This window comes from Gnatocerus cornutus, unplaced genomic scaffold, assembly GCF_029298725.1.
Source record: "Gnatocerus cornutus isolate USDA-ARS CGAHR unplaced genomic scaffold, icGnaCorn1.1 ctg00000023.1, whole genome shotgun sequence".
NCBI classification, from domain to species: domain Eukaryota; kingdom Metazoa; phylum Arthropoda; class Insecta; order Coleoptera; family Tenebrionidae; genus Gnatocerus; species Gnatocerus cornutus.
The window spans coordinates 2,561,652-2,574,088 of NW_028275375.1; the positions used below are offsets into that span (position 1 = coordinate 2,561,652).

A 12,437-nucleotide genomic window follows, 5' to 3' on the forward strand; every position below is an offset into this window, starting at 1 on the left:
AGTGGCTTCGCTTTTTCTTGCCTAAATTGTGCAATTTTGTAAAAAAATTGGCATTTTTCGGGGCGACACCGTTTGTTAAAATTCTTAAATTGGATATTTTTTGTCCTAAAACTACGAAATTTCGAGAAGTTACTTCATTTGAATAGTTTATTAACTCTGCCAAATTCCAAAATTGTAGGGCGGGAGACTCAGATTTTAGAAATTTTTATTTTGAAGACGAAGAAAAAATTGCTAACATCTTTTGAAAAATTCGTAATTTTGATAATTTTTGTGATTCAGCTACGAAATTTTGAGTGGTTACGCCTTTTGAATTACTTATTAACTCTACAAAATTTCAAAGTTGTAGAACGGAAGACTCCAATTTTAGAAATTTTTATTTTGAAGACGAAGCAAAAATTGCCAACATTTGTAGAAAAAATTCGTAGATTTGGAAATTTTTGTGTTAGGCTACGAAATTTGGGGAGGTTACTTTTTTTGAGTAGTTTATTAACTTCACCAAATTGCAAACGTGTAGCATGGGAAACTCATCAGATTTTAGAAATTTTCGTTCTGAAGACGAAGCAAAAATTGCTAACATTTCCTGTTAAAATTCGTAGTTTGGATAATTTTTGAGCTACGGCTACGAAATTTGTGGAAGTTGCTATTCATGAATAGTTCCACCAAATTTCAAAGTTGTAGAATGGAAAACTCCAATTTTAGAAATTTTCATTGTCAACATCTTGCCAACTTCTTGTGGTAAAATTCGTAGTTTTGATAATTTTTGTGCTACGGCTACGAAATTTTGAGATGTTACTCTTTTTGAATAGTTTATTAACTCCATTAAATTGCAAAAGTGTAGCGCAAGAGACTCAGATTTCAGAAATTTTTATTTTGAAGACGAAGCAAAAATTGACAACATTACATGTTAAAATTCGTAATTTTGATAATTTTTTCACTACGACAACAAAATTTGAAGACGTTACTCTTTTTGAATAGTTTATTAATTCTACCAAATTGCGTAACTGTCGTGTGGAAGACTCCAATTTTAGAAATTTTCATTCTGGAGGCGAAGCAAAAATTGTCAACATCTTGTAGTAAAATTCGTAGTGTTGATAATTTTGGTGCTACGGCTACGAAATTTGGGGAGGTTACTTTTTTTGAGTAGTTTATTAACTTCACCAAATTGCAAACGTGTAGCATGGGAAACTCAGATTTTAGAAATTTTCGTTCTGAAGACGAAGCAAAAATTGCTAACATTTCCTGTTAAAATTCCTAGTTTGGATAATTTTTGAGCTACGGCTACGAAATTTGCGGAAGTTGCTATTCATGAATAGTTCCACCAAATTTCAAAGTTGTAGAATGGAAAACTCGAATTTTAGAAATTTTCATTTTGAAGTCGTAGCAAAAATTGTCAACATCTTGTGGTAAAATTCGTAGTTTTGATAATCGTTGTGCTACGGCTACGAAATTTGGAGACGTTACTCTTTTTGAATAATTTGTTAACTCCATTAAATTGCAAAAGTGTAGCGCAAGAGACTCAGATTTTAGAATTTTTTATTTTGAAGACGAAGCATAAATTGGTAACATTTCATGTTAAAATTCGCAATTTTGATAATTTTTGTGCTACGGTTAGGAAACTTGGTGATATCACTCTCCATAAATTGTTTTTTAACTCTACTAAATTGCAAAATTGTAGAGCAAAAGACCCAAATTTTAGAAATTTTTATTTTGAAGACGTAGCAAAAAATGCCAACATCTTGTGGTAACATTCGTAATTTTGATAATTTTTGCGCTACGACATCGAAATTTGAAGACGTTACTCTTTTTGAATAGTTTATTAATTCTACCAAATTGCATAATTGTCATGTGGAAGACTCCAATTTTAGAAATTTTCATTTTGAAGACGAAGCAAAAATTGCCAACATCTTGTAGTAAAATTCGTAGTGTTGATAATTTTGGTGCTACGGGTACGAAATTTGGAGAAGTTACTGTTTTTGGATATGTTATTAATTCCACGAAATTACAAAATTGTCGATCAAAAGGCACAGATTTTAGAAATTTTAATTTGCAAGGGGAAGCTAAAATTTCAGGGACGAGATTTTCTGGATTTACTAGTTTAGATCTTCATATTTGACACCGGAAATTACAATATTGTATCTGCACAAGGAAAAAATGGAAATTTTTTATTGTGAAAATTGTAAAAACTTTCTATTTAGTCCTCTAAATCCGATAGATTTTGGTTAAGAAAGTAAAGATTTACAAAATATCGTTGAAAAAATGAACGATTCATTGCCAAAATATCAAACTCGGTCATCACCACAAAAATGAGATCCCATCCAACTCTCGAATAAACAAACAAAATTTGAGATGAACCTGCAACTGCATTAGCCCAAGGCGCCGTGCAGATCGACCGCATGTCGCGCGACAATCTGTTGATTTCTCGAAAGGATAATTGGCTGCGACACGGGGTCACGACATTATCGCTCCTATAATAATGTAATCACAATCTAAATTTATCATAATTGAGATTATACCAACCGGACAACGTGCAAGCGGCGTGAAACATTACAATAATCTTTATTGTGATGTATTATTTATCCGTTACGTAATTGTAATCTGTCAGCTGTGCCGAGAAAGATCGCTGTCAGCCCAGTCAATCAAAAAAAATTGATTAAACAGATGAAGATGGGAGGAGATGTTGACCTTAAGAGAAAAAAAAATTGAGACTCTTCCAATCCGTCCGCACCTATTAATTAAGAATAATCGCTGAAGTTATTGGAAGTAAACGCGATTGTACGATCGCGCCCACTTATGTGTCCTTTTAATTAAAACATGATGATAGCCCTGACACTTTTATAAACACCTCGATGTTGTTCCGCCTTTGTCCACGTTTTTCTCCGTGCGTGTCTATCTCAAGCTGAATTGTTTCGAAAACAAAACGGAGTGAAAATAATACATCCAGCAAGCCGCGGACGTGTACAAAAGAAGATTCCTATTCTTGAATCCGGATCGCTGCCAACTAGATACACTGACGTATGAATTAGTCTTTAGCAAAAAAAGAGAAATCCGGGCACTATATTTAACGGACAATTCGCAGCTTCGGCCGAAACGACCAAAACCGTGATTGTTGGGTAATTATAGAGGCAAAACGAGAATGACGGCAACACGGAAGACGGCTTCGTTTCAATTAATTTATACAATTACATAAATATAATTGAGTGGTACCGTTGCGCGATTTTCTAGGAATTGCAAAAAGTACGGTGAGCGAGGCTGGGGCCGAGGCACGCGGCCCACTTAAATTCGTGGATCCTTCACGATGGGCGGTCGCCGTAAAATTTTGATCACATAATCCGGTGAAGTAAATTATAGTTGGGTTTTGAGGTTTTAATAAGTTTGGTTTACGTGCATTAACTTCACCAAATTGTAAACGGGTAGAGGAGGAGACTCCTATTTTAGAAATTTTCATTTGGAAGACAAAGCAAAAACTGACATTTTTGGCGCAGCTCAGGTTTCTGCATCTCGTCCGAAAAAAGCGCCTAGCAATAATTTTCGATGTCTTCAACTAAATTTCGTAATTTATAGAATTTTCATGCTACACCTACGAAATTTGGGGAAGTTACTATTTTTGAGCCGCCTATTAACTCTACCAGTTAAGTTCAAAAACATAAAGCAAAAGATTCAAATTTTAGAAATTTTTATTTTAAAAGGAAACCAACAATTTTTGATATCCTCAACTAAAATTCGTAATTTTGATAATTTTTGTGCTACGGCTACGAAATTTGGAGAAATTACTCTTTTTTAATATGTTATTAACTATGTCAAATTGCAAAATTGTAGCGTAAAAGACTCAGATTTAAAAAAAAATATTTTGAAGACGAAGCAAAAATTGCTAACATCTTTTGAGAAATTCGTAATTTTGATAATTTCTATACTAAGGCTACGAAATTTTGAGAGTTACTCCTTTTGAATTACTAACTAACTCTACCAAGTTGCAAAATTGTGGCACGGGGACACAGATTTTAGAAATTTTCGTTTTGAAGACGAAGCAAAAATTGCCAACATCTTGTGGTAAAATTCGTAGTTTTGATAATTTTTGTGCTAGGGCTACGAAATTTGGGAAAGTTTCTCTTTTTGAATAGTTTATTAACTCTACCAAATTGCAAAAGTATAGCTCAAAACGCTCATATTTTAGAAATTTTTATTTTGAAGACGAAGCAAAAATTGACCACATCCTTTGGTAAAATCCGTAATTTTGATAATTTTTGTGCTACGGCTACGAAATTTGAGGAAGTTACTCTTTTCCAATACTTTATTAACTCTACATAATTAAAAAAGTGTAGAGCGGGAGACTCAAATTTTAGAAATTTTCGTTTTGAAGACGAAGCAAAAATTGCCAACATTTTGTGGTAAAATTCGTAGTTTTAATAATTTTTGTGCTACGGCTACGAAATTTTGAGTGGTTACTCCTTTTGAATTGCTTACTAACTCTACCAAGTTGCAAAATTGTAGCACGGGGACACAGATTTTAGAAATTTTCGTTTTGAAGACGAAGCAAAAATTGCCAACATCTTGTGGTAAAATTCGTAGTTTTAATAATTTTTGTGCTACGGCTACGAAATTTTGAGTGGTTACTCCTTTTGAATTGCTTTCTAACCCTACCAAGTTGCAAAATTGTGGCACGGGGGACACAAATTTTAGAAATTTTCGTTTTGAAGACGAAGCAAAAATTGCCAACATCCTTTGGTAAAATCCGTAATTTTGATAATTTCTGTGCTACGGCTACGAAATTTGGGGAAGTTACTCTTTTTAAATAGTTTATTAACTCTACCAAATTGCAAAAGTGTAGAGCGGGAAACTCAAATTTTAGAAATTTTCATTTTGAAGACGAAACAAAAAATTGACACAATTTTTTAGAAAAATTTGTAATTTTGACAATTTTTGTGCTACGGCTACGAAATATAGGAAAGTTTCTTTTTTTGAATAGTTTATTAACTCTACCTAATTAAAAAATTGTAGAACGGGAGTCTCAAATTTTAGAAATTTTCGTTTTGAAGACGAAGCAAAAATTGCCAACATCTTGTGGTAAAATTCGTAGTTTTGATAATTTTTGTGCTACGGCTACGAAATTTGAAGAAGTTACTCTTTTTGAATAGTTTATTAACTCTGTCAAATTGCAAAAGTGTAGCTCGAGAGACTCAGATTTTCGAAATTTTTATTTTGAAAACGAAGCAAAAAATTGACACAATTAAAAAAAAATGTAATTTTGACAATTTTAGCGCTACGGCTACGAAATTTTAGGCAGTTACTCTTTTTGAATAGTTTATTAACTCTACTAAATTGCAAAAGTATAGCTTGAGAGGCTCAGATTTTAGAAATTTTTATTTTGAAGACGAAGCAAAAATTGACCACATCCTTTGGTAAAATTCGTAATTTTGATAATTTTTGTGCTACTCTGTGTTACTCTCTTTAAATAAGTTATTAACTCTACTAGGTTGCAATATTGTAGAGCGAAAAACTAAAATTTTAGAAATTTTTATTTTGAATACGAATCAACAATTGCCAACATCTTTTGTTAAAATTCTTAATTTGTTATTAAGTCGTGTATTAATTCTACCAAATTACAAAATTGTCGATCCAAAGGCACAACTTTTAGAAATTTTAATTTGCAAGGCGAAGCTAAAATTTGAAATTTAGTCAGGATTTTCTAGGAATTGCAAAAAATGTGTGAACCGAGGCAGGCGCATCTGCGGCCCACTTACATTCGTGGATCCTTCACGTTAGGCGGTCGCCGTAAAATTTTGATCATTTGCGAAATGAAGGTACTGCAAATAATCCGGTGAAGTAATTTATAGTTGAGATTTGAGGTTTTGTTAAGTTTGGTTTACCGCCAAACATTAACAAAGTCAGTATAAACAATATTAAAGATGAAGAAAATCCATAACATAATATTTTACTGTTTGTTTTTCTTACACTCATCAGATATTCTCGTAGTTTAGACAATGCATCTCCCGCTTTTACGCATTGTAACCGCAATTATAAATGAGTTTGTACGTCATCCAGTATGTAAGTTTGTTCGTTCAGCCACAGAGTTGTCTATTCCGGGAACGTCGAGTATATTAAGTGCAGATAATAATTGGTACTTTTGTTCAAACAGTTTATGTTTCATCGTCTAAACACGATTGTAAAAAGTTAGTGAAAACAAATGCTAAATAAGTTTGTTACAATAAATTCGTCGTCAGGTTGTTAACGGCGATTTGTTTAGCTTTCGGGAATTCTGTACACAATTTCGCGTTTTTATTGAGGCTAAAGTCAAACACGACAATAAAAGCATCGGAGGCCGCACTAACCGCTCGTTTTTCCTTCCAGAAATATGTCTTCGAAGCGGAAGAGTCCTCCAACGAAGCTTCAAGAAGGCGCATCAGACGGCGGTGGTGGCCCGCTGCCCCCGACGATCGTGGGCGGCGGCAGCGACGGCGGCGGTTTAACGGACCTGGATGAAACCAGCAGTAACAATCTCAGCGACGTCGGCGAAGAAGACATCGGCGCCGGAAGCGGCACGATGGTCAATAATTCCAGCGCGTTTTATAAACTTTCCGAATCGTCATCTCCGAGTGTTTCAGGCAGCGAAGTAGACGACGACGATCGGACGCCGCCTCCGAGCAAAACGGCTCGAATGTGTTCAGAGGCGCCGAGTAATGTGCTCATGCCGTCGGGCATCGCGGCGCTCTCGCTGCATGCCGACGAAAGACGACGGAATTCGTCAGAGTGTAGTTCGCCAACTTCCGACTTAAAGACTAGCTTACATTACAATAATAATAACAGTAGTTTACACAATAATAATAGTTCCTCGCATCCCATGAAGAGATCCATGGACGATGTGCTCAAGAGGCTCACTTCCAAAATCAACAACAGCACCATTAAAGAAGAGAAGAGGCCGACGCCGTCCTCGACGCCCAACTCGACGCACAATTCGTAAGTACCAAAAATATTCGGAAATTTTCAGGGCCGAGGCAACGAGCGAGGCAGGCGGAATGTTTGTAATAAATTTATTGATTTATAAAACTGAAAAATGATTATATTCTTCGGATTTACAAAGAAACGCTACCACGACTTTGTTCTTTCCGAATTTACTGCATTTTCAGGTAAACTGTTGAAACATCGAAAGTTTTATGAGCTAAAATATTTAGATCGGCTTTAGTTTTGAACTTCCTGAAATAATATCAAAGGAAAATAGAAATCGCGCTGAGATGAGAATTGTGTCGTATTATAATATCAATAGATTTTAGGTGTGAAATTCTAAAATTCATTTAATTATTGTGACTACAAGGGCTACATTTTCTTAAAGCAACTAAATTTGGTGCAGTTACTCATTTAAACTTGCAAAATTTCAACATTGTGTACAGACTAGTCAAAATCAAAGATGAAGCTGTATATTTCGTAATTTAAACGCCACAACAACCAAATTTGGGGAGATTTCTAATTTAGACTCAATTACTTACTGTGCCAAATTTCAGATTTATAGAGCATGAGCAACTGATTATGGAAATTTTTACTCTTTGCGTGAACCAAAAACTGCGAATTTTTTATTAAGGGTTGGCCATTTTAACGCTATTGCAATTATATATGGGGGCGTTATTGGGTTAGACGTGCTTATTTACTGCACCAGATTTCAAAGTTATGCATATACCAAAAGAAAAAAAAATTGAAAATTTTGGTTTAGAGAATAGTGAAAAAATATGATAAAAGCTGTAACTTTGGTAATTTTAACGCTACAACAATGAAATTTGGGGAGGTTGGTAATTTGGAGTTGCTTATTAGCTGAGCCAAATGGCAAAATTGTAAGTCAAGTAAGAAAAATTTAGGAATTTGAACTGAAACTGAAAAATTCAAAAAATACTTAAAATCTTGTAATTCGGGTAATTTTAACGCCACAGCAATTAAATTTGGAGAAGTTACTAACCAAGACTTAGGTACCAACTGTGCCAAATTTCCGAATTATGGAATAAAAACAACTGATTTTAGAATTTTTATTTTTTTTTGGAAATACTGAAAATTGCGAAAATATTGTTATTAAGGGTTGTAACTCTTGTAATTTTAACGTCAAAGCAATCATATTTGGGGAGGTTACTAATTACAATTTAGTTACCAACTGTGCCAAATTTCAGAATTATATAGTAGAAGGAACTGATTTTAGAAATTTTATTTTTTTGGAAAATTTCCCAAATTTGTTATTAAGAGTGGTAATTCTTACAATTTTAATGCTAGTGCTATTAAATTTTGGGAGGTTAGTAACTGCATCTTGTTAATTAAGGGCTAAAGGGCAAAATTATACATTTACCCAAAGAGACAAAATTTTAAGCTTTTTATTTAAGGATGAACCAAAATTTTCTAAAAAAATTAGTTAAAGGGTACAACTTTGGTAATTTTAACGCCACAAATATCAAATTTGGGGAAATTATTAACTTAGACTTAGTTATCAACTGTGTCAAATCTCAGATTTATTGAGCAGTCAAAACTAATTTTGGAAATTTTAATTTTTTTGAAAATGCAAAAAACTGCGAAAATTTGTTGTTAAGGGTTGTAACTCTAGTAATTTTAAAGTTAATGCAATCAGATTTTGGGAGGTAACTAATTAATACTTAGTTATCAACTGTGCCAAATTTAAGAATTATAGATTAGAAGCTACTGATTTTAGAAATTTTTATTTTTTTCGAAAACTGCAAAAATTTGTTATTAAGGGTTGTAGTTCTTAAAATGTTCACGCTACTGCTATAAAATTAGGGGAGGTTACTAATTTAGACTTGCTTATTAACAGTGCTAAATGGCAAAATTATAAATTGACTAGAAGAGACAAAATTTTAAATTTTTCATTTAGGGATGAACAAAAATTGGTGCCTAATTTAGGTTTGGTTATTAACTGTGCCAAATATCAGAATTATAGAGCAGAAGCAACTGATTTTAGAAATAATTTTTTTACAAATACTAAACTCTGGGGGCAAAAATTTGTTATTAAGGGTTGTAATTCTAATAATTTTAATGCTACAGGAATTAAATTTGGGGAGGTTACAAATTGCGACTTTCTAATTAAGTGTGCTAAATAGCAAAGTTATAAATTGACTAGAAGAAACAAAATTTGATTTTTTATTTTGAGGAAGAACCCAAATTTTTTGAAAAAATGTATTAAGGGTGGTAACTCTGGCAATTTTCACCCCACAGAAATAAAATTCGAGGAGATTACTTATATTGACTTGGTTACTGAGGGTGCCAAATTTCAGAAAAATAGAGCAAAAACAACCGATTTTAGAAATTTTTACTTTTAGGATGAACCGAAAATTGCATAAAGTACACATTTTTGCACACAGCCAAATAATAAAATTGTGCACATCTCCTTCTTGGCCTTCTAAGTTAAAATTAGAAATAAAAAGAAGTGGCAAAAAGCATATTTTTCATAAATCAAACGAGCAATCTGTTTGCAAATTTGAAGACCTTCCCGTCATTACCACCTCGCATGGCCATCAGCTCGCCATCAATTGCGTTCTAACCACTTACACGACTACAATATCAACATTAACCTTGACCTTTACTCCAAATATACACATTGATAACTTCAGTACCCGATTAACCCAATTCTTTTCCGCTTTTTCTATTATGTCGCCAATACATATGCGCGCGTGTTTTTTTTCCTTATCGAACTATTATCCATTCATTATGTCTACTCTTCGTTGTACTCAACATAAATCAATAGTTTATCACACAACGGAAACAAAGATTTATGTAAGAAGTTACAATGTTAGATTATGTCTTTCAGACAATTGGATATGACAACACACTTTATTGTTATAGTCTATGTTTGTTATCGCCGATCGATTTAATGGGCTCAAAGTCATTTGTGTGATATTTTATACCAGACAGCGATAGGCTTTGTGGTACTCCAACAAAAAAAAGTCGAAAGGTGACACCAACATTGTAAAACTCTCTTATTAAACTTGCATTGCTGAGCAGCAGTGATACGGACCTTTCGGAAACACATTTAAAATTTATATTAAATCTCCACTGCTCTATTATGCATTACATTCATCCGTTCAGCATTCAGATGGAAGTCCTGATGCAACACTCTTCTCATCTCAACGACGGCGTGTTCCTTGACCGTACCGAGCATGTTGCACCAGGTCAATGCAGTTTATTTGTAGTGTAATGCATTTCAATGATCAAATTAGTTCCCGAGCGGACGCAAGACGCCTCCTGCATAATAATTCGTTATTTTATTATGAATACATACATCCATCTCGCACTTGCGACTTGAATCCCTGGTCTGTGTGATTGGATGCCTTTATTCCGAGGGATGGAAACTTTGCGCGCTGAAAACGGCTTTTTCACGAAATTAATCAATGAAACAAGAAAGTTCAGGTTCCTTGGATTTCAGGGTTTCAGGCTTAGTGGTTTTAAGGGTTGAAATTACAGGCTCTCTAGCAAATGCCGCCAGAGCCGCAATTCTTCTTTTTGACATGTTCCTGCATGGTGTGGTGACCCCACAGCGTATCTAAATTATGTAAACTGTTGGACTAGAGTAAGCACACATCCCTTGTGTTCGTTCATCATTATTCAAATCGTACCTTTAGTACAGCGCCCCTTCTTGTTCCAGAGACGTGGAGCCGACCGCTGCGATCCAGCAAGCCCTCTCCGGTGATAACTTCATGGAAAAAGACCGGAAGTTGTCGGAATTAATCTTCCAACTTCAGATGGTCCGAGAGCAGCTCATCTCCCAGCAACAACAGCAAGAGTCCAAGGTCCGTATCATTAGAATTTCGCTTTTCCCGATGCAAATTTAATTCGGTCGAGAGAGAATCAAAACCTCCTCAAAGAAACGGCAAACAAACGCGAGCACAAAAGACGTCCCGACAATCCCTCTGTGTTGCATATTTTATTCATATTAGGGTTGTCGATCTGCATTCACGAGTCGTGTCCTTTGACAGCGGCCAAATTCGATTCCGCCTCTTCTAAAGTTTTAATTTCTGGCAGTGGTTCGGGTCTGCGCGTCAACGGACATATTTTCGTCTCGCCATTGTTCGGAAATACTATTATCCCACCTGTCAGACAACAGACAAAAGCTACTCATCCGTCACTAGGTGACCAATGGCGATAGGAGGATTTGTGCCAGCCAATAGCGTACGTCTTGCGCGTGGGTTCCGTCACTGCTATGATAATCACTGAAACAATGCCCGGGCACGCGGCTCCGCCGGATCCGGGGATCCGGAACGAGGTTCGATTCTGCGGAGTTTTACCGGATCTGCCGCTCAGAATTACTCAGTTTATGCCTTCGGAGAAATGTGGCACATTAAAGAGAGAATTCTATGATTATTGTTTGGTTTATTTGCTGTTAAATGGTACAGTTTGCGTTGGAAATTCTTCGCATTTTTGTCATAAAAGACTGTTAAAGCGAAGCTCTGCCATCAAAATAAAAATTCTATGTAATTACGTTTAATGACAACGGAAATCCAAACTTTGTACAAAAATATGCGGTGGAATAATAAAGTTTTTTGAAGCGTTTGAGTTTTGGAATTCTAAAATCCACCACTCCTATTTTCACAAATATACTTGATAAAATTGTTTTTTAGAGTTCTCGAAATTTCAGTTTTTGGAATTTCGGGCTCCAAATTTTTTAAACCAGTCCTGCAATTTCATGGTATTTAAATCATATGAGGGCGAAAGTATTGGAATCCTTTTAACAATTTTTTTATTGGTTTCGTAATTAAATGGGTCCAAAGTCATATTTTCAAAAAATTTACTAACAACAAACAAAAATACTTATTTTTTTATCTTGTGCAAGCTGCGTTTCGAGTCCAAAATATTTAATCCAATCCTGCAATTGCAATGAAGTTAGCGTCACGCTAAAGCGAAAAATTCAGAACCCGCTTGCATTTTTTTTTAATTTTGTTTTCAGTGATTTCACAATTATAACAGTCGAAAGTCCTATTTTGAAAAAACTACTAAAAATGCCAGAAATTCTTTATTTTTCTGCGATTTTTGGACATTAAGAACCACTTTTGAAGTAAAATAAGTAAAGATTTGAAATTAACGTCTAATGTCTCAGGCAGTTCGAAGCATCGAAATTCTAACCGAGTTACGTTTCTGGTCAAAAAATTTTTAATACAGCCCTGCAATTTCGGCGACAATTATTTCACGTTAAAGCTAAAGTTTCAGGCTACGTTTGTATTTTTTTTTTCAATTTTTTCATTTGTGGTATGATGACGGCCGGAAAACATAGTTTGAAAAATTGGCTAGAAAAGGCATTTTTTTTAATATTCCTGCGTTTTTTGGACTTTGAAAATCACTTTTGAAGTAAAATTAGAGCTTAGTGAAAATTTGAAATTAATTTCTGATCTCTAAACCACTTCGTTGCAACAAAATTTTGAAATTATGCGAGCTGCGTTTTGGGTTCAAAATTTTCTAACACAGTC

General features: G+C 34.6%; 1 protein-coding gene across 4 annotated transcripts in view; it reads left to right on the forward strand.

Annotated features, from left to right (window-relative positions):
• The window catches only part of LOC148166346 (uncharacterized), a 120,530-nt gene that overhangs the window by 84,029 nt on the left and 24,064 nt on the right, over positions 1–12,437 (forward strand). For all 4 annotated transcript variants that reach the window (XM_088048840.1, XM_088048839.1, XM_088048842.1 and 1 more), the window contains 2 exons: positions 6,346–6,951; positions 10,622–10,766. In XM_088048840.1, the coding sequence (XP_087904966.1) occupies positions 6,346–6,951; positions 10,622–10,766 (751 nt within the window). The remainder of the gene's footprint in view (positions 1–6,345; positions 6,952–10,621; positions 10,767–12,437) is intronic.